Source organism: Geospiza fortis, unplaced genomic scaffold (assembly GCF_000277835.1).
Source record: "Geospiza fortis unplaced genomic scaffold, GeoFor_1.0 scaffold275, whole genome shotgun sequence".
NCBI lineage: Eukaryota > Metazoa > Chordata > Aves > Passeriformes > Thraupidae > Geospiza > Geospiza fortis.
The window spans coordinates 5,439,675-5,461,326 of NW_005054341.1; the positions used below are offsets into that span (position 1 = coordinate 5,439,675).

General features: G+C 44.8%; 1 protein-coding gene across 2 annotated transcripts in view; it reads left to right on the forward strand.

The window, feature by feature from the left end:
• The window catches only part of SLC24A3 (solute carrier family 24 member 3), an 83,426-nt gene extending 64,258 nt beyond the window's left edge, over positions 1–19,168 (forward strand). Inside the window, exons 9-16 of one of the 2 annotated variants that reach the window (XM_031058305.1) lie at positions 1,020–1,165; positions 3,676–3,836; positions 4,388–4,664; positions 5,974–6,140; positions 6,984–7,098; positions 7,932–8,044; positions 15,637–15,702; positions 16,649–19,168. In XM_031058305.1, the coding sequence (XP_030914165.1) occupies positions 1,020–1,165; positions 3,676–3,836; positions 4,388–4,664; positions 5,974–6,140; positions 6,984–7,098; positions 7,932–8,044; positions 15,637–15,702; positions 16,649–16,798 (1,195 nt within the window). In that variant the 3' untranslated portion in view covers positions 16,799–19,168. The remainder of the gene's footprint in view (positions 1–1,019; positions 1,166–3,675; positions 3,837–4,387; positions 4,665–5,973; positions 6,141–6,983; positions 7,099–7,931; positions 8,045–15,636; positions 15,703–16,648) is intronic. The other variant, XM_014307701.2, reaches the window with a different exon arrangement.
• The last annotated feature ends 2,484 nt before the right edge of the window (positions 19,169–21,652 follow it).

The following is a 21,652-nucleotide window of genomic DNA, read 5'->3' on the forward strand; positions in this document are numbered from 1 at the left end:
TGCAAAGCTCTGCAGCAGTTCTTGCTTGCCTGGAGATCCGTGATAAAACTACAGCACAGTCAGCAGTGATTTTCTGAGCATCTGGCCTCTGTGCCTTCTTCCACACAAGTTCTTGCTAGTGAAACTGGTCTGTTCTGCTGTTTTGTTCACCTCCTCCTGTCTTGTTTTCAAAAAATAGTGGAAAGGAAACCCAGATTCAAACTGGAACATTCAACAAAACCTTCCAGCTGCCAAACACACCAGTGGTCTTGTCTCCACAAGTAAGACTAGAGATTTGTTTTGAAATGATGAATAGAGTAATATTGTGAGAGCAATTCTCAGTGAGAACAGCAAAACACTCAGGCTGGCTGAAGGGAACACAAGTCAGAATTCATCTATTAATTAGAAATTTTGACATGGAGGGTAGCTTTTTACTCTTGGAACAATTAACTGACCAGCAAGACAGTTGTAATGTGTGCATTTTTTTTTTCTAAAAACAATGTTGTAATGTGAACAGGCTTTTCAGACCTGTTTGGATATAGCTTGAAAGGTTGTCAGCCTAGTTGGGGACCTCTGCCAGGTGTTTATAGGGGTCTGCCCTTGCCTCTGAGTGTCATGGGGAGAGCCTTGGCTCATATTTGTGTCAGCTCCCAGATGCTCCAAGAAGCAAGGATTATTCCTCACCCCTGCCAAAGCTGAGATGAATTTGCCATAAGGTGTTGTGTTTCTGGGTTGAGTCCTCCCGGTAAAATAATGCTGATACTCAGGTGTGATAAAAAAATATACTTGGATGATGACAAGCAAAAATTCACACCTAACACATAAACATGCATGTCATTCAAGATCCATGGTTTCTACCTTTCATAGACTTCTGGGTATAGAGAGACTGTATGATGTACAATTTAGCTGGAGCTCTGGGATCCTCCTTAAAACCTGAGGAGTTTACTTCCCTCCCTTAGCTGTATTGCACAGGATACAAGGCTAGGAAAAGAAGACTTTAAGAATTAAAGGTACATTCTGAGTTTGTTTCGTTTGTGCAGGTACAACTCAACCATACATCACTTCTTTGAGAGGAAGACAAAAAACTCTGCAAATATGGTGAATGGTTTAGCAAGTAACACAGAGATGGATGACAACAGCAACTGTGATGCCACAGTGGTGTTACTAAAGAAAGGTAACTGTTCCAGTAAGTCACCCTGTCACTTGCATCATTCTGGGTTTTCTCACTGCTCACACAGTGGGAACTGCTGCTCTTTTGTAAGCCATGAAACAGGAGGGGGCAGGTGGTCCTTTTGGAACCCCTCTCCCAGATGGGGCACACGGTGTGGTGATCCTAGCCACCGCAGCTTGTGCCACTGGAGGTGGCCGAGGCCTCTTGTGGCTGATTCTTGCTGCTGGACAAGTTGCTTGGCTGCAAGGACTCCTTCAAGCCCAGAGGCTGCTTATCTGGTATGTTACAGCCATTTTAATTCCTCCTGTGGGCACTGTTACTCTACACTGAAGTAACATGTCCAGTTAAATTTAACTCCACTCCAAAGGAACATCAACTGAGCAAGAAAAAAGGCCCTACTTAGACCAGTGTACACTTATCCCCAGTGAAGGAAGGGTGGGGACTTGTTATGTGGGTCTGGGTACTGTGCTCTTACTGCACATGCTGGCTTTACCATGCACAACTTTTCCATGTGAGTGTTCTTTAAGGGTGTTTCACTTTGGCTGAAATCTGTTCCAGTTTGACTTCAGTCATGATCATGTATAAAAATGGTTGTATTTCTTCAGCTTAAAAAAAATCCCCCCATCCCATAGCTCAGCAGCAGTTGTTCTATGTCTGCATTTGTGAGGATGTCCTAAATTTTATTCACAGTGGGTTTATTTTGTCTTTTAAACAGCCAACAAGCATGTGCAGTATCTGTTTGGGATGTATATGTACCTGCTCTCAGGAATAACACCTCCCCTTTTCCTGAGGCACTGACTTAGCCTGAGAAGAAGCTCCATCTTGTCCAAATCAGTCCTGGTCTCTGACCACAGATGAGCTGCCTCTTTTGTTTAGCTAGTCTATCAAAAAATCCCAACCAACCACCCAAAAATTGGTCTCTTTTCCTGCAAATGGAGCTTGAGAGGCACAGTCTGCATACAGCAAGCAGTTAAGCATGAAATGTAGTGGGGTTTATTTGCAGCAGCAGGTGGGTCTGCCAGCTCTCAGTTCCAGGCCTGAGTTGCAGAGGGAAGGCTGTCAGCAGTGCTGTGCACTCTGATTTGGGGAAGCTGCTTTTTTGGGGACAGCTCTCTGTCGCCTGGAGCTCTCCACAACAGAACTACGCTGGCAATTCTGTACCAGGAAATCTGGATTAGGAAACCTCAGTGAGCACAAACTCAGGCCTTGCACATCCAACTTTACCCAGTGGGATTTGCTTTAAATATTCCCACAATGGGTGTTTTGCATACTCTGCTGATAACTTTTTGATTTGGACACTTGTGGTTACTCACACTGGCCCAGGAAGGAAGATGAAAGGGTTGCTTCATCTTCTTGCAGATTGTCCCTGTATTTCCTGGGGACTGGGCCACAGGAGGCCTGGAGAGGCAAGTGGTGCTGCTTTGTGTCCCAGCCAGGGGCACAGGGCCACCAACAGCACCTGTTGCAATGGGGTGCCTCGGGTTTTCACGCATCTGGGGTCTTTTCTGAAACCTTTTCTGAATGGAGGACCAAAAAGCCTGAAACAGAAAGATTTCTGTGTTTGGCAGTTTTTCCAGGTGCCATTCAACAAGTGCCAGTGTGGAAAAACTGACAAGGAAAAGCTGTGTGGTTGGTTTTTCTTGTTGGTTTGCGTTTTCATTTTTTTAATATGGAGGAGCTCACATATCTACCCTACTCCATGGAAGCCTGAGTAGGCAAAAAAAAAGTAACATAAAGGCTGAGGAGATTGTCTTGTGTAAGACTAAAAGTGATGGTTAAAAGTGGTAATGCCGCAAAACATTTGCCAAGTGTTTAACACTGGTTTTAATAAACCTGTGATGAAGTGTGTTGGAGAAGGCCTCAGGTTTCCCTGCTGCCAAGTCCCAGTCCTGGCACAGAATTCACAGCCCAAGGTGTCATCCAGCTGAAGGAAGGATGAACCCCAGAGGCAGCAGTGGGCATTGGCACTGTGCTCCAGGTGGAGCACGATCCAGGGGCTGGCCTCTGTCTCCTGTCCCTTTGCTCCCACACTGTGGATTACTGTGGCACATGCAGCTGCTGCTGGATTTGGTGGCAGTTCCCAGCCATAAGCTGCAAGCCCAGGGTGCAGGAATGTTCTTTTCATTTGTGTTGGTACCTTGCAGGAACACAGCAGTGGATGGGGACAATATCCTCACAGAAGTGCAGGTTGCAACTGGAACTAGCTGCCTGGGTGGCATAGCTGCTGTTGAAGCAGTGATGTGCCTAACACAGGCCTGTGATGAAGTGTGCAGAGCAGATTTAGTTCTCTGTAAGGAGCATGAGTGGTCATACTACGTTGACAATTTATTTAAAACCAGGAATATAAGGTGTTTAGAAGGCAGAAATTAAGGACAGATGAGGCCTGTTTTGAATGGTGTAGCTGAAGTAATGGTTCTTACAGAGAACTTCTGGAACCTGTGGGTTCATTCTTCTTAGAGCCACATAGAGCAGAGGGAGACACTGCTGGAAGAAGGCTTCAATTTGTTTTTGTTCCTTGGCTGCAGGAAATTTCCACCGAAAAGCCTCAGTGATCATGGTTGATGAGCTGCTCTCTGCCTACCCACACCAGCTTTCATTTTCCGAGGCTGGGCTCCGGATCATGATAACCAGCCATTTCCCTCCCAAAACACGTCTCTCCATGGCCAGCCGCATGTTAATCAATGAGGTGTGTCTTTTATCTCCCCCCCAACCCCTGCTCCTCCTGAATTTGCATTTTCCTGTAGCAGTGTCTAGCTTGAAATGCAGCTCTGGTGTTTCTTCTGGATCCCTGATAGCGCTCTCCCAGATTTTATCCTTCTGGCACTGACTTCACTGAATGTCCCTTGCTTTCTGTGCCCATGGAGATTTTAGCAGAGGTGGTTATGGAGTTATGTGACATGTAGCTGTTGCTCACAGGAGGTGCCCTCTGCACAGATCTGTTTAATAATATGGTACTACCCCAAGACTGCACTTGGTTTGTCACTGGTCTTGGAGTACTCCTGGAGTCAATTCCACAGCCACTGGAGCTCCTCTTGTAAAAGTTGTACATGTGAGATTTTTCCAGTGGTCTGTAAGCAAGCATCATGTTGTACCTGTCGAAAATCATTCTTTTTGCTTTTAAAGATAAATTTTTAAAGGCTTCTACGCACCTCTCTTTCTCTGTTCCTCCCTTTTGCTTTAAAAAACCCTTAAATTTAAAAAAGTCTTATCTTTCAGCAAGGCTGCCTTTATTTACAGAGACAGAGGCTGATCAACAGCAGGACTTACACCAACGGGGAGTCAGAAGTAGCCATCAAAATCCCCATCAAGCACGTGGTGGAGAATGGAACAGGCCCCAGCAACTCCGCTGAGCGCGGTGTGAACGGCACGCGGCGCGACGAGGATGCGGCCGAGGCCCGCAACGAGAACGAGAACGAGGACAATGAGAACAACGAGAACGATGAGGAGGAGGAGGACGAGGATGATGATGATGATGACGACCATGAAGGGCCCTACACACCTTTTGACCTCCCCAGTAAGAAGCTCTCCTGCGTTTTTGTGGTGTTTGTTTGGATGTGCCGGAAAGCATTGCGGATGGATGTAGAGGTAGAAGTGTCGCTGAGGGCTTCCATCAGCTTTCAGTTGGCAGTGAGGCTCCTGGCCACATGTAAAAGAGATGGGGGACTGGGAAGCAGCAGGAACCTCTTAGGGTGCAGACTCACACCTCTGCTGCAGCTCCTGTGTTGGCCCTATGCTGCTGTTGCAGTACCAGGGGAGACACAGCAATCTCCACAGGGTGGGCTCTGCCCCCAGAACATGGCTCACCCCCTGGAGAGATGGATCTCTGCTCACTGTGGAGGAAGCTGAGGGTGGCTGGGCTGCTGGCAAGGAGCCTGAGTGAAGGTCACAGTGAGAACTCACTTGTGCCCACATGGGCTGCTGAGCACTCCACCTGCAGGATGGAAATCTCCTTTTAGCCTAGTGCTTCTTACCACATCACGGCTCTGGTCCTGGGGTGATCATAATGTATCCCTGTACTGCCTTTGAGTCACAGTTGTCACAGATGGAAAGATTTGCTGTGTTGCAGATGAGCTGGAATACTGTAGGGAGTGATCCTGCCCTTTGCAGTCTAGATAAAATTTTGGGAACTCCTGTTCAGGTCCCACTCAAACAGCATTTCTGTAGTTTGAGTGAGGAAAAGACCTGAGCCTTAAAGAGCGTAGTTTAGATGTCCTGTGGGCTTCCATAGTATGTGAAAGGCTGGACCTCTCGAGATCTCTGGTTCCAACCCCTGCTCAGAGCAGATCCTCCTCCAAGCCTGTGTACAGTTCAGTTTTATTATCTACAAGGATGGACATCGCACAGACTTTGGGGTACCTGTTCCAATATTTGACCACCCCCCTACTCCCCCCACCCCAGCAGGAAAAAACGAGAAAATTCACAACTTAATGTACTACCTGTTCTGAATTTCCTTTATTGGAAGTTGAGTCCATTGGCTTTTGTAATTCCCTTGTGAAGGACCTGCCTCCATCTTTTCTTACCTTCCCATTAGGTGATTGATGGTGAATCAGATCTCTTTCTTGGACTTGCATTTTATGTGGTTTTGTAAGAACTTGACTAGGGTGCACATGTGTTCTGACCCATTACTTAAACTCTCAGGGAGCCCCTTCATACTCCTGTGCCTGTCTCTGCCCTCCTGTCTGCCATCACATCATTATCTTCTGAACCAGAAAAGGCATTTTGGCATAACAGGCTGAGGTGTCCCTGGCATCTTGTTTGCACATGCCGACAAAATAATAGCATTCTGAAATGTGATTGTTTCCCTTTGTTTTGTTGTTTGGCAGCTGGCAAGATAGAAATATTGAAGTGGGTCTTCACATGGCCCTTGAGTTTTGTCCTGTACTTCACAGTGCCCAACTGCAACAAACCCCACTTGGAAAAATGGTTCATGGTCACCTTTGCTTCTTCTACCCTGTGGATTGCAGCTTTTTCTTACATGATGGTGTGGATGGTACGTACAAATTAACCCAGAAACCACTGGGAGAAGCAGCAGGAGGGGGTTTGGCAGTCTAGAGAAATGCATAGGAAGTTCTACACACCTGAGTTCTCAGGTGAGAGACTCTAGGTTTGCTTCTATTTCTTTTGGACCTGTCCACACTCAGAGAGGAAAATTAGGGGCCAGTAGCCATGGCCTTTGAGCTTGATTTAGGGCTGGCATTTCATCCAGATTCTTTACCTCAGGCAGCAATTACAGCTGCAGCAGTGGAACATCTCCTAGTCCTGCAGGGTAGTGTGAGGGGGGCTGAGTGACAATCTTGCCACAACAACTTTTCATTCTCTTGGAGCAAGCAAGCTCAAGAGACGTGGAGTTGTGAAGGATAACACTTTGAACTTAGCACGAACAACAGCATGACATTCAGTCAAATTCCTGCAGAACTAGAGCCATAGGGTGGTTTTGTGTCTGCTTAGCTGGTATTTGTATATAACAATGTTTACAAACCTCATCCAAGCTAGTATTTGTATATAATAATGTTTACAAACTTCATCCAAGATCAGGACACACTTACCCAGGGTAGTGAGCCACCATATAGTCTCTTTTCCAGATTAGTATCAGGAAAACTGTGGATGAAATGTATGGAACAACTAACCCGAGAGGGTACACAGCAGGTGAGTGCCATCCCCTGCCAGTTGATGAATGTACCAAAAAAGCCTGTCACTGCCTCTATTTACAGGAAGTGTGAGTTTGCACTGAGAGATACCCTCTGTGTCACAGCATCTTGCAGATTTGGGCCAAGTTGGTGTCAGGTCTTAATTCTTGTAAACAGCTTGACAGTTTATTTCATGCTCTCCTTAGGTGACAATCATTGGGTACACCCTGGGAATTCCAGACGTGATCATGGGCATCACTTTCCTGGCAGCAGGAACCAGCGTGCCAGACTGCATGGCCAGCCTGATCGTGGCCAGGCAAGGTGGGTCACTGCAGGGATGGCATCCTGTGTCCTGACATTCTGCTCCTCCTCAGGTAGCACAGATGTTTCCTCAACAGAGCTCTTTCCACAAGCCTGGGATTTAAAACAAGAACAGAGAAGGAAATAAATTGTGCTGCTGTTGCAGAGCAGTTAACAGGCTCTCAATAGAAGTGTGGAACAAGTTCTGGCAGTATTGTCAGCTTCAAGCCTTCCTCAATAATCACAGTAATTTTCTTAATTTGAATATCAGTGGTATAGAACAATTTAATGGCATAAGAATCTTTCAAGTCACCTTCCAGCTTTTCTTCACAGTCATAAGGACTGGAAGATACTGCTGTTTTTCAGGAAAGCAGCTCTCCAATATTTGTGGCTCAAGCAGCAGGTGTGTAAAGAGGAAAAGCAAGTAGCCAGTCCTGCTTTGTGGAGCAAAACCAGTGGCTTGTCGCTGAAATATGCAGCTGCTGAAGAGGTGACTCAAAGACCTTTTGCAATTAATCCAGTGCAGAAGCTCATGTGTCATGGTCACAGTGAAGGGTCAGAAGTCCCCCTGAGCATGGCAGCAGAGAGCTGGCAGGTCACAGCCAGCACAGCAGGTCCCTCAGCAGCAGAGGATTAGCGGAGGGGAATTCTCACATGATCCTGGAAGGTGGATTAAACTCCTTTAAGCCTGCTGGCCTTGTATGATGGGGGGGGAAAAAGGGAAGGGAGGGAATGAGGGGCATCTTCCACAAATCTTGGCCTTAATTGGGGGGAAATTGCCTGGATGACCTCAGATTAAAGCTGCAGGGCTTTTCTGAGACATGTCTGAGTGTTTGTGGTTTCCATTCCTGCAGGTATGGGGGATATGGCCGTGTCCAACTCCATTGGAAGCAATGTTTTTGATATTTTAATTGGCCTAGGCCTTCCATGGGCTTTGCAGACCCTAGCAGTGAATTATGGATCATACGTAAGTCCTGCATTTGTTCACATCATTGTTACTGATTTATTACTTACTTATTTATTTTTAATAAGCCAGATCTGTCTAGGAAAAAAAGTACCTCCAAGGATGGAGTTTGCACAGCCACTCTCAGCAGTTTACTTTGGTTTTTAACCACTCTCAAAAGTCAAAAGCATTCTTATATTATTATGGGATTTCTGTATTTAAAATTCTGTGGTTCCTCTTGTCCTTTCAATGGATATCACTCAGAAGAGTCTGGCTGCACCTTCTCTGTGTTCTCCCATCAGGTATTTATGCACATGGCTCAGATCCCCCTGAATCTTCTCTTCTCTAGGCTGAACAGTCACAGCTCTTTGAGCCTCTCTGTATGTCAGATGCTGCCATCCCTTAAATCTTCCTTGTCATCCTTCATTGAACTTGCTGCAAGAACTCCATATCTTCCTTGTATTGAGGAGCCCAGAACTGGACTAATGTGAGCAGAGAAGGATCATCTTTCTCTCCCTACTGGCAGCACTTCTCCTGATGTAGCCCAGGACACTGTTGATGCTCCATGGCACAGGGATGCATTGTTGACTTCAGCTTGGTGTCCACCAGGATCAACAGGTCTTTCTTGGCCAAGCTGCTTTCCAGCTGATCTGTGGAGTTATTCCTTCCCAAGTGCAGGGCTTTTCATTTCCCCTTGTGGATATTAATGAGTTTGCTGCCTGCACTTTTTTCCAGCCTGTCCAGCTCCCTCTGTATGGCAGCACAGTCCTCCAGAGCACGAGCCACCTTCCTTGGTTTTGTATGGGCTGTGAACTTGCTGAGCCTGCTCTCTCCCCATCATCCAGTTCATTAAAAAAGGCACTAAAATCTCTCTCCCCATCATCCAGTTCATTAAAAAAGGCACCAAGCAGTCCTGACCTCTGGGGTAAGGCCCTAGTGACTGGCCCCCAGCTGGGCTTGGCTGCTTATCAGTGCTTTGGCTGCTTATCTGGCCATTCCACAGGCCACTTTTATAGGCTGTTCTTCCTCTGTTTGTCTCTGAGGATGTTTGGGAGAATGCCAGAAGCCCTGCTAAAGTCAACATAAGCAATGTCTGTTGCTGTCCCCTCACCCAGCAAGTCCCCCTCAACCTACAGGGCTGTCAGGCAGGGTCAGAGGGATTTCCCCTCCATAAATTAACATGTCTGTCCTTTGTGTATTTAGAAGTGGTTCCCATGATCATGTGCTCTGTCATCTTCCCAGGGATCAAGGTCAGGCTGATCAGCCTTTAGTTCCTCACATCTTCCCTCTTCTTGGATATGGGAGTGCCACAAGGAAGCAGTGCTGTAGCCAGCCTTTAGTTCTTCACATCTTCCCTCTTCTTGGAGTGCCACAAGGAAGCAGTGCTGTAGGAATAAAATCCCTTTCTTTAATGAGCAATTTATCTGTAGCTCATCTATATTTTTGTGGAAAAGGATGAAAAGTGGCTGAACAGAAGCAGCCAGCTTTCAGGGAGGCATAACAGTGTCACTACTGTTTTGCATACCCAAAATGTCCATTGTACAGTGTGATCACATGGTTAGAAAAGGCAGTCTTGGAAACTGCCCCACAATTAGCAAAAGAGAGTTTCCTCAGTTCTCACTTGCTGTTCCTGGATTTCTCTCCAAATTCTTGGGTAATTGGACTTTAAAATAAAGGAAGCCCCCTTTCCCCACCCTGTTATTAGCAATTAATTTTTGAAATATTACTACTTTGCTAGCAAAAGCTGGCATTAGCTGGATCAGGTGTACCTTGGTGACAGTGCCTAGAGCTCCAAGATGCTGGCTGTTATTCCAGGAGTGTGGCATCATCCCTGGCACCCAGGTCAAAGGGGGCAGCAGATGTGGAGCTCCAGCTCCTGAGGTCTGTCAGGCTGAGCCTTGGGCTGCTTGCATGAGCAGGCCCTGCTAACTGCCCTGGGGCTCGTGGGCTCAGGCCAGCCTGGTTGTCCACTGAATATCACTGGGAGTCAAAAGTACTAGGTGATTTCTGGGCTATTTGTACAGGATTTAGTACTGCTCCTTTGGTGTTTGGCAGGACCCAAATGTGTCTCTGTAGTATCTCCTCTTTGGAAGTGGCTCCATGTGGAATCAGGACTTTTTGTTTAAACAAGCTTACTCCATGGGATGGTGTCTGAGTGGAGAAAAGGCAGCTTTGTGATCTAACAGAATGAGTCAGGAAAAGAGCAGGAGGGGGACCTGTCAGAGAGACAAATGGGCTTGCTGGAGTCACAGTAGGTGAATGCCAGAACTGGAAATAAGCTGTGAATCCCTGGAGACACGTCCTGTGTCTAAATCGCATTTTGATTGAGTGCCTCTCTTCTGACTGCTGCTTCCCCAGCCCCATTGTCAGTTTATGCTTCAACTTAGTATTTGTTTTATTCTGCCTTCCTTATTACAAGAAGGGAGAGGAAAACCATCTTATGATTCTCAGGCTGCATCTTGGAAGCATCTGTCAGGAGGTTTTCCTTCTGTGTTCCTGCTTTAAATGAAACATCTTCCCCTAGGATGTGGTTACACTGCAAGTGCCTCACCCTTTGCCTTCAGCTCAAGTGTCAGTTCCAGAATTCCTGGCTTGGACCAATCCACCAACCTTTTTTCCATGAAAAGGCAGATCTGTTCAGGATTAAACTTTCCACATCAGATCCCTTCTGTTTTTACAATGCCAAGTCTTTAACCCAACCATATGTTTATTATTTCAAGGGCCCTTGTTTCTGAACACTCATTAATGTCCAGGTACTAGCTCTGCCTTCCTCTGCTTCCCACTGGAGCTTCGCCCTCCACTGCTCACGTGGCCACCTTCTTGCAGCAGCTCTCCCCTTCTGTTGTATACACAGCTAATCTGGCAGGCCAGCAGGGCTTTTGGAGGAAAAGCAGCATCCCTCTGGCCCTTGAGAGTCCTTTCACATATTCACTCTCTCCTCTCTTCCAGCACTGAGTCCTGGACACGTTGCTGACTCTGTAATCCTTCCCCAGTGCACCTGGCATATGCAGAGTGGAAGGATTTTTCCTCCTTATTTTCTATCCAGTTACTTTCCTCTGGAATATTTTTTTTTGCATGTAAACCAGACATCATCCAGCAGTATTTGAGAGAACAGGAATTTTAGCCTAAGGATAAAGAGCCAGGTTGATTTGATCACGTCAGCATTTGGGAGTACAATCACATCAGTCCAATTTGCTCCTTTGCCTGATAACTTCAGGCAGTTTCAGCAAAATTTGACAGTACATTGGAAGTCTGAGAGACCTGATATTCCTTCCATGCAAACAAGCAGCTTGAGAACAGCAGAAATAATCCCAGTGCAATCATATTTAGGCATCAGAGGATGCAGAGGGAAGCAAATGCTTGCAAAGCACAGATGGAGATGGGAAGCCTCACTGCTCTGCTCCTCGCTGACCAGTTATTTTCACTGGTTAAATTCCAAGGCAGTGTTTGTTAGGACAAAGCTGGCTCCCTGGCTTTGTGGCAGAGAGATTATTGGGGTGATTATTCTGTAGTAGAGCAGAAGTGTCCCTGCCAATCCTCCTATCATTGCAGGAGCTCTCTCCAGCTATAGCTGCTGCATCTCCTGCATGATATTGTGAGTGGCCATGTGCAGCACTCCAGGTGTGTACCCTCTGCAAAATGAATTTTGTGATATGGAGCAAAACAGGGACGCTTTCTTAGAGGTCTAAAAACAGGTTTAAGAAGGAAATTCCATTTAAACATGCAGCAATACACCAGTGTTTGAAGTTCCAGTTTGCTTAGACCGCTGTCTCATGGCAAGACCTCAGGAATGCTGGATTTAGACTGAATTTCCACTGCCAGGCAGAGACACTGAAGCAGAAGGATACCCAGACATACAGAAGACCTGCAGCTTTTTCAACTGGAAACAAAGCATAGCCCTTCTGAAATTCCTTACTGGGGTAATTTCTGTCATATTAAGGCCCTGAAGCAAAACCAGTGTGGGTTTTGGCAATAGCTCCTTGTTTTCCCTTAAGCAGCTGCCAGAAAAGAACTTAAGAATAGAAAAACTTTTATATCCATTGTTTTTCCTCTGCTGTTTGGCTTCAGCCTTGGTTACCACAGCAGCATGGGAATGGCTGGAGCTGGTGGCAGCCTCTTTGCATTTGCTGCACAAGCAGCAAGGGAGGTGGCCCCCCTCAAACTCAGAGGAGCAGTCTGTCTCAAACTCAGATTCACAGAGGAGGCTGTGAATGTGCAAACCTTCTGTGCATGATCAGCCAGAGCAGCATTCTTCTGCCTTGCTTCAGCCCCTACACACAAGCCAGTCCTCAAAGGGGAGTTTGGGAATACTGATTTTTCCTCCTTGCAGCATGAGGGAGTGCTTCTTCTGCAGCCTGTTTTCTCTTGGGGAAGAAGCATTTCCTACTCTTAAATGAACAGGGGACTGTACTTTTCCTTATACAATTAAAAGGACTCCAGCTGAGACTCATTTTCCAGTCTTTGCCAAAACCTGAAATTATCTCCTCCCTTACTGTGAGTTTTGAATGTTTTGCTGCCCTTGTTTTCCCTGAACTTGCACATTTTCACATATCCCAAGGAAATGTATTCTGTTGCCTCTTGCAGGAAATGCCACTTGTCTCATGAGAGGGCTGCTTGATTATTTCTGCCCTAATTTGACAGATCAAGGACACATTTTTCTTAAGCTTCTGTTTCAAATTTCAGAATCTTCTGGGCTTCTGTGCTTGTAATTAAAAGTCATGATAAGAAATGGGGGAGGCTGGTGATTATCACAGGAGTGGAATCAGTTAAATCTGCATTTCCAGAGCTGTAGACTCATGGGAAATCTGTGAAACAGCAGCTGGTAGTCCAGAGTCAAATTCAGGAAAAGAAAGGGTTTGTCAGGAAGCTCATTTGGCTGAACTAGATACACATTACAGCTGGAATTTCTGGAAGAAAAAGTGCAACTGTTTGAGTAAAAAAAAAATATTCCTGGTGAGCTCAAAGTACTGGAAAAGGTGTGGAGAATTCCAGATGCTTCTACTGAGGCTCAGGAGGTGATGTATGCATGGCAGCTCCCTGCCATGGAGCAGGTAGAAAAGGGACAGAAACCATATTGTGAAAAGGGCTATAAAACAATTGAGAAGCAAATAGGAAGTAACAGGAGGACAGCTGGAACAAGTGGACATGGATGCAAGCCTGCTCCTGTGAGGGGAACTTGCTGCTCACACTGCAGAAGGGGTTGCCACATTTGCTTGGCCCACATAGGAACAGCATGGTGTGTGTGGCTCTTACACTGGTAAAGCTGCTGTAAATAATTAGCACACATTTTCTGCTTTTGAATTATCCCTAATAGCATCTTTTATTCCCCTAAATGACCTCCAAGGAAGAGCCTTGCAGATAGTCTGAAGGAAGCAGCACCAAACATCTCTTTTTTGAAGCAGTGTCCTCAGCAAATTGGACACAGAGGCCTTTGGAATGCTCTGCTGGTTTTATGGAGCATGAAGTTGTTAAATTTTTGCACTTTTTTTAAGGTTAAATTCAGACATTTTCCATGGTAAAATAATTCCATCTTCTTCATTTGCTTCTTTTTCCTGTAGATCCCTTTCCAATTGATACATTTTATACTGACAGTTTTAAAAAAATATTGGGACAAGTCAAACAAAATTCCTGACCAAAATCCAGGCAGGAATTTATTATAAAATATTATCTCTTTCCTAGCCAGCTGCTGTTCCTTTGGGATATAGCAGGGAAGGCAGCTTTAAATGTGTATTTTAGTTTCAGTACATAGAGTTAGGGCTTTTTAGAACTGTATAATAATGGAAATGGAAGTTAACTGTTACATGTGGGCCATTTGAACTGTATAATAATGGAAATGCAGGTTAAATGTTACATGTGGGCCACTCATGGGTGAAAGCAAGAGAGGAGGAGTGGATGCCCAGGAATGACTGAAGCCAAGCAGGCTGGTCCATCTCTGACGTTTACATTAGCAGTGGGATCATGACATTTTTCATCTTCAGTTAGGCAGAAAGTCCCAAAATCAGTCTTCATGCCCTGAAGCAATCCAAATCCTCCATTTCTTTGAGTAGTCTGGTGAGAATATTGTATTTCAAATGTAATGGCCATAGGAATGTAATTGTCCTGCTGTCCATCCATACCCTTACAGGACCTTTCAGACAAAGTGATCATCATGGTTGTAGCCTTTTTTATGGTGTCAGCAATCAGGAGGGAAGGAAAGTGTGCCATTTGTGTGAGCTGGTATTTTACCATGTGTAAAGGGAACAGCACAGGTCAGGCAGCACTGATTGGCTTAGAAGATCCTGGGTGTGCAGAGAGCAGGGCAGGTGAGAGTTCCCAGTTGTCAGGACTGATCATCCTTTCTGACTCTGCCCTCAGTGGTCCCTGGGGAGTGAACCCAAATCATTACTCTGGATTTAGGGGCAATAGTGGGGTGAAAAGGATTTCCTGGCTCTGGTGCACAGTGATACAAGTGTATCTGTATTCCTGCATTCTTAAAATTGTAGTGCTGCTTGACACGTTAGCAATCCCCACTTCACTTGGAAATGGGATTCTTTATAATCTAACTGGAAGGATGGGAGGACTGAGAAGCCAACCTTTCCTAGAAAGATGTCCCTTCCACACAGTAGCTCCTGGAGAAGTGCCTTGAGAGACTCCACTGAGTGCTGCCCTGATGATGCTGTTTGAGGTCATATAAAAATGCCCAAAAGGATAATGATTAAGTTCCCCAAGAGAAAGATGGGAAACCAAGAAGAAGTATGATCCTAGCTGAGGTGCAGCTTTGGAGAGATGGCTTTACTGTCTATAGCCTTCCTTTGTAACATGAGGTTTATGTCTCACAAAAACCACATTTTAAAAAGTATTTGGGCCTTAAAGATGCAGGTGACTTCCTTAGGTTAGGCTCAAAGCCTCTAAAAGTGGCAATTTAATGGCTTCCCAGCTTTGTGGACCTGCATCTCAGTTCTTCTCTTGGACAGTGACTGCAACTGGGGCTCTGCCATGAAGGCAGCTTGCACCAGAGCCTGTGATGTGCCTGCTGCACAGCCCTGCAGGCAGGAAGTTGTCTCCTTGTCTGATCTGCCTCAGTGCTAAATCACGTCCAGCCTATGTTAGTGTGACATGATGCATTGATGCAGACAATTTTTCAGCCCCTGAGGCTCTGGTTTTGAGATTACTGACTTGTTCCCTTCACCAAGAGGAGTAAGATTAGGGAAGAAATAAGGTGAGAGTGGAGAAGAAATCAGGCACTTGTGTGTGTCCTTGTTTATTTTCCCCCTACTGTGAAGCATTAATTGGTGACTGAATGTGAAATTTCCTTTCCCCTGTTGGTTCTTACAGGGCTATATTCATATAGGAGTTAGAAAATGTCATGATATAATAGTACAAGCAATGGCAAAGCTCAGGTGGAAGTGGAACACTGTGAAATGTTGTCAGGTCCTGAGGCTTCTCCTCTAATAACACTCCTTCTTTGGCAAAATAGGGAGTAGGCAAAGTTACCTGCCATGTAATGGTCTGACTTGGCATTTGCAGCTTGCAAGCCACTGTTTAACAGCTCAGCAGTTTAGGATTATGGAAATATAAGCAGAGAGGAATATTGTTTGAAATTGTGAGATGGTTTGATAAACTTCCTTCTTTTACAGATTCGGTTAAACAGCAGAGGACTTATATATTCTGTTGGTCTCCTGCTGGCATCAGTTTTTGTCACAGTATGTATATAGTCTTTTGTTCTTCTTTTCCAAAAGAGGGATTTTTACAGACATTTTCTTCACCTGCTCCTTTCTCACCTCCAGCTGAAATAGTGGTTGCAAAGTCTGTTATTATGGGGTAGTGGTGCTCCCTGCTTGAAAAGCTTCCCAAGGCCTTGATTTGGCTCTTTGCAGGAGCTGTCACTCCCATGGGATGACACTCCTGCCTGTGTGTTTTCCATGGGAGAAACATGGGAGAGCCACTAGGAATTTCTATGCTAGAGCTGAAGCAGGTCCCTTGATGCATGATGAGATCCATTGTCCTGTGAGACAAGCAGCCAAAATGCTGAGCAGGTTGCTTGGCCCTCTCTAGGATCCTTCTGAAATACAGCACAGTCCAGAAAAAACAGTGCCTGATGGTGTTTCTGTTGAAATCAGTACTTGGTGTTCCCTGACCTTACCCAGAAATGCTAGAAGAGGAATGGTGTGACATCTTCCAAATCTTGAGATGGGAGGGGCGTCCTGTGCAATGCACACCAACACAATTCCCACATACACAAGATGTTAAACTTTGGTGGGAGCAAACTATGCGAAGTCAAGCAGTCTTGGACTGTGTGGCTCTAGATTGGGATGCAGAGGAGCACATGAAGCATTTTCAGTTAAAAAAATAAAGGAACCTGGCCTTTAAATCCATTTCTGATTGAATTAAGTGGGATTGTTCTTGCCAAAATTAAATTCATTGTAGAAACCTATGGTGAGGTGATGCAAGTCAGGGTGGCTTTTGTGACTGCTGCTCTGATTTACTTGAGCTGTGGTTTTCAGCTCGCTTGGTGCAGTTTGTGATTGCTTCCAACTAATCATCATCAGTAAGGGGACAGCCCCCTTTTGGCTCCTGTAGCTGAGGAGGGGATTTACCACTTTATTCAAAATGTTCCTGCTGTGGTGGCTTACTCTGTGTTTATTGTAGGTTTTTGGTGTCCACATGAACAAATGGAAACTGGATAAGAAGCTAGGGTGTGTGTGCCTTTCCCTTTACGGCATCTTCCTGTGTTTCTCCATCATGACAGAATTCAATGTTTTCACTTTTGTGAACTTGCCAATGTGCAGAGATCACTAACCCAGGTGGCAGACTGTCGGGAGGAGCTTCCTTTTTACCTGTGCAATACAAGCCACGGCTGGATTTCCTGGATGCAGTGCACCTCCAAGTCGTGACCTATATCCTGTTCACTGTTCATAGGACCCGTGGCCCCGTCTAGGTTTGCCCTCTCCCTGGCCCCCACAGCCTGGAACAATCCTTCATCGATGTGAAGAGCTTTTCCTCAACATCCATGTGATTTCCTTGCTCAGTTTTTGAACAGTGTGACTGAGACTCAAGATGAACTGGCTGCTAACTGGCGTTAAGCCAGTCAAAACTGGTCTGCTACAATTCCTTCTTTTTTTAAGTTATTTGATGGAAGACTAATTAATTTATGACTTAAGACTATTGCTACAATGCAGGAGAGGGTACGTCATGTGGAGGCTGACTTTCAAGGAGAATCATGGGAATCTTTTTTTGGTTGTGGGGAGTGTCTTTTGTTTGTTTTTAGCTTTTAGTTTTGGGTTTGCAGGTTTTTTTGTTTGTTTGTTTGGGGGTGGGGGTGTTGCTTTTGTTCTTTTTTTTTTTTTACTTGCCAGAGATCAACGTCCTCTCTTGCATCTTCTCCTCCTGTAACAATCCAAAGGCCACAGGGCAGTGTAAAATGGAAATGCAATTCAAGGTACTCAGCGTAAGAATGGATAAAAGAAGACTGTCAAGGAAAAAACTGATGACTTTTTACTATAAATAATTAACCTTGTACAGGTTTGTTAAAGAATGCAAGCTAAATGTGGATTCAAAGGGTAAACACTGCTACCATTTTACTATGAATGTTGGAGTTTTATTACTAGGGTGTTTGTTATTTCCAAGCAATAGTTTGATCTCCAGCCCAGATGGGCTACCAAGGAGGTGTCCTGGTTTTTAATGGTCTGCACATGGAAATGGAAGGTCGGAACTTTCTCTGCTTCATCAGATTTCTTGTTCTGGGGGGGATTCAATAGTTCATGTCTTATTTGTTCTGAGAAGGACATAAGTACATGTGAAAACTTTTCTAAATGAGTTACAGACACTGGTTTCTTTAAGAGGAAAGAGGCATATTTTGCACAGACATAGTTACTGAAGTCATAATTTGCCATTCTTTAAAGAATACACTGGACCTGGCCAGATATTTTTCATCTTAAGCAGTTGAACTTATCTGATAACAGATCATGTGGATTCATCACCTCTCCTTTTGGGAGGGAAGAAGACACAGACAGAGATGGCACATTTTAAAATGTGGAATATCTTCAATGCAGACTCGCTCACAGATCTTAAGTTATTGTGAAAGTTTAGCTATTCATTGTACCAATCTCCCTGCTAGATTTTGTATAATTCTGTATTAATATGCAGGCAGATTCCACCCCTGAGAAACACCATCACTGCTTCATTTGTATGTATTGATACTGTGCGTTCTTGCCACTGCGGCTCTTGCATTTACTTTGAGCACTGATCACTTCTGATCCTCTTGTATATGTTCTGCTATGAAATGTATTAAGAGACTACCAGCTAGGTGAATGTTTTTGTCTATGGTACAAACAGTGGCAAATAATAGTAAAGGTACAGCAAACCCTACATAACAGAAAGAAAGGAAAAAACCCGAAACACCAAACCCTAAACTATAGCGGGAAAAGAAAGCGCTCCAGTTTAAAAGAAAAAAGAAGAGAGCCACGTTGTGTTCACAGATGAAAAGCCAATTTTTTTTTTCATTTGCACTTTTGGAATTTATTTTTTCTGATCTGATTTTCTTTGGGCAAAATGTTGTAAATGAAAATATTTACACCCTGTGGTTTCCCTTCAGCTCAGCAGCTGGTTTTCTTTGTTTGTTACACCAAACACATGGAGGCACTGGCGGCTCTTGCACTGTGTGTGGCAGCGAAGTCCTGTGGAAAAAGCCACATCCCACTGGCCTCACTTGGGGAATAATGTGTGCCCGTTGATCCCTGGCAAGAAGAAGAAGAAAAGGTCCAGGGACAGACAGCAGAGAGAGTGGATGACATGCCTGCATTGCCAGTTTTCATCCTTTAAAGCAATTGTGTTGCTGCTTGTTGAGCTCTGCAGCTGAGGTTTGAGCAGCCTTCTCATAGCTGTGCCCGCGGGACATCCTCTTGTGTTAGGAAGCCTGCTGTACCTTCCTGTTGTTGGGTTTTTGTTTCTTTTGTTGTTGTTGTTAATGAGATGAATAATAATAATAGCAACCACTAAAATGCCTAAAATACTTCTGTAAGTCAAATGATGTTTGCAACGATGTGGCACGTGTCACTAAAGCCACCCCATAAACACGCAGCGTCACTTCATAGCGAGATGCAGTTGCTCCTAAGCAGAGTGTGTCCTTGCTGATAAGGGGAAGGAATAAAAGTTTCATATCAGGGCCTATTATTTCTTCTATTTTGAATATTTATACTGCTGCTCCAATGGAGCCAGTTGGATCTATTTCTGCGAAATAGCCATTACCTATCCCATGGCACAAAAACTATACATGTATTTCTTAGGAACTTTTCCTACTGGTGTGCGTTAAATACTGTAGCAATTGTAGTTTTGTGTTGTGTGTAAAACCTGAAATACCTTGCTTGGGTACTAGTGTGTGTTGCCAGAATGTTCTGCAAGCAGCTTGTTCTAAGCAGAAGCAAAAGGTACCTTGAACTGCCGTTACCTGTGCCGTAGATGGCTCGATAAGCACGTCCTAAAGCGATGCTTTCTCATAGATGTGCTGATGATTTGCAGCAAAATCATCAGGTGCCGGCCTGGTTTGGAACAGGGCAGACTGACTGTGCCAGGAGAGAGAACACCTCTCATTCTTATTAGCACAGTCTCAGCCTGTGTAGAAGAGCAAAAAACCAGCAATTTTTGGCACCCTTCCTGTACGCTGCCTCCAAAAGTGGCATGGACAGTTTTCTTCCGATGCAGGGCATACTCAGAGCCTTAGTGGGCCTTGCAGAGGACTGAGTCTCCCAGGAGTTCTCTCCTCCCAGGGGGTTCTCTCTCCCCTCCTGAGGTCAGGCTCTGGAGGACAGCCAGTGCCTGGCTGCAGTGTCCCTGCGGGAGGCTCTGCTTTGCCCGGGGCTGCGTGCAGGGCCTCAGGAGCCAGCCAGGCTGGCACAGCCACTGGGGCTGGAAAGAGGGAGCTGAGGGGCTCTGAGGCTCAGGGTTAGGGGGCTGCAGGGAGCCACCAGGGAAGCTGGGTTGTGTTGGGTATTTTTAGCATGACCGTGATTCGTTTGTGGTTTTCATCTTCTGAAAGCAAGGGTCACCTTCGCGTCTGAGGCTGCTCTGGTTCTTGGACCAGGCAACTGTTTTTGTTTCCATTCCTAGCAATTTCAGATGATCTTCAGTGAGTATTTCAAAGGGAGATTAAAGAGCCTTTTTCTCCATGGAGAGGCTTCACTGCAGTTCTTACTTTGACTTAAATATGTGACCCTTGGCTGCCTTCAGATCTGCTTGACATGGATGGCCTTCCTTGGACAGTGGTTCAAAGGCAGAATGACAGGAGAGGCTATGATAAGAGGTGGTCTTAAGACATGCTGGGAAAACTGCTTTTGTCCCTACCAAAGGTGAACTTTTTACTTGCCTTTTTTCCTCTTCCCTTTTTTTTAATTTGCATGTGCTGCACTTTTTAATAGACTTTTTCTGTGATAGGAACACCAATATGAAATGTGTGCATGGGAGATTTTAATTTGCATAATTTGTTGGTTTTGCTATGATGCCCCTTGCATGCTTAGTTTCCAGATCTCTGTCCTCAGCTGTGCCACTGAAATCAATTTATTAGCTTTGGATTTGTGATGGTGGTGCTCGTGGAGAAAGAGGTGCAGGACTGGGCATTTTTCTTGACAAAACAAATCAGGTAGACCAGCAGTCATATTTTAGAAAAAACAACATTCAAGGCACGTGGAGTAACCTGAAGGTAACTTTTAATACCCTGCTATCAGAACAGGGATTTTTATGTCTTTTCCAATTGATACTTGTGAGATAAAATGTACATTTGGTATTGTTCAATAACTTTTTAGAAAACCATAGCTTTCTGCTGACTGACAAATATTTCTTATATTAAGATTTTTGGAAACCCTAATCCTTTCAATTAAAGTTCACAGAAATGCAATACTGCGAGGTTTGTCACTTTCAAAGTTACACCCCTGGAGCTTTAAACTTGTTAAAAAATATATTTTAAAAATCAATCTCAGTGGACCATGCTTACCTGAATTTAATTCTGCCTTGTACTTTCAAAGTTTTACTTGATCAGCAGCCACTGCAAGTTAGTCTAAAAGAGACTTAAATCCTGGTAAAAATGTCCCTTTTAGACTGGTACTACTTTAACTGAATCAGTTTAAAGCCATGGTTTTAAGGAAAGCAGTGGAACTTTGAATATTTGCAAGACCTCAGATTCAGATTTAAGGAGCTGCAGAGTCTGAGTGTGCTGAATGGATGTACCCAGCAGAATGCAAGGCTTATTTTCAGGAAGGGAGTTTTCAGTATTCAGGGACTTGAGTGAAATCTAACCTTTGTGAAATCAGGGGCAGAACCCCTGTGACTGTTGTAGGGTCAGTGCTGTGTTTGTAGCAGTGAGTCCTGGAAGGGATGGCGACACTGCAGTTTTTGGGGTGAGTGGCCTTTTTATTTTCTTACCTGAATAGATAAATGACTATTAATAAGACCAAGCACCTTTAAGAGAATTTACATGAATACTCTGTTACTACTTAGTGGCCTCAAATCTGAAGCACAGTTCCAAAAAGCATCAACTTCTGCCCAAACTGCTTGCACTTGTCTGGCTGAATCTGCAGAGTCGGGCTCTGGTGAGGATTTGATCCCTACCTTTTGGAGAAGTTCACTTTATGCTGGTAAAGCAATAGGGTAAGAAATGGAAGT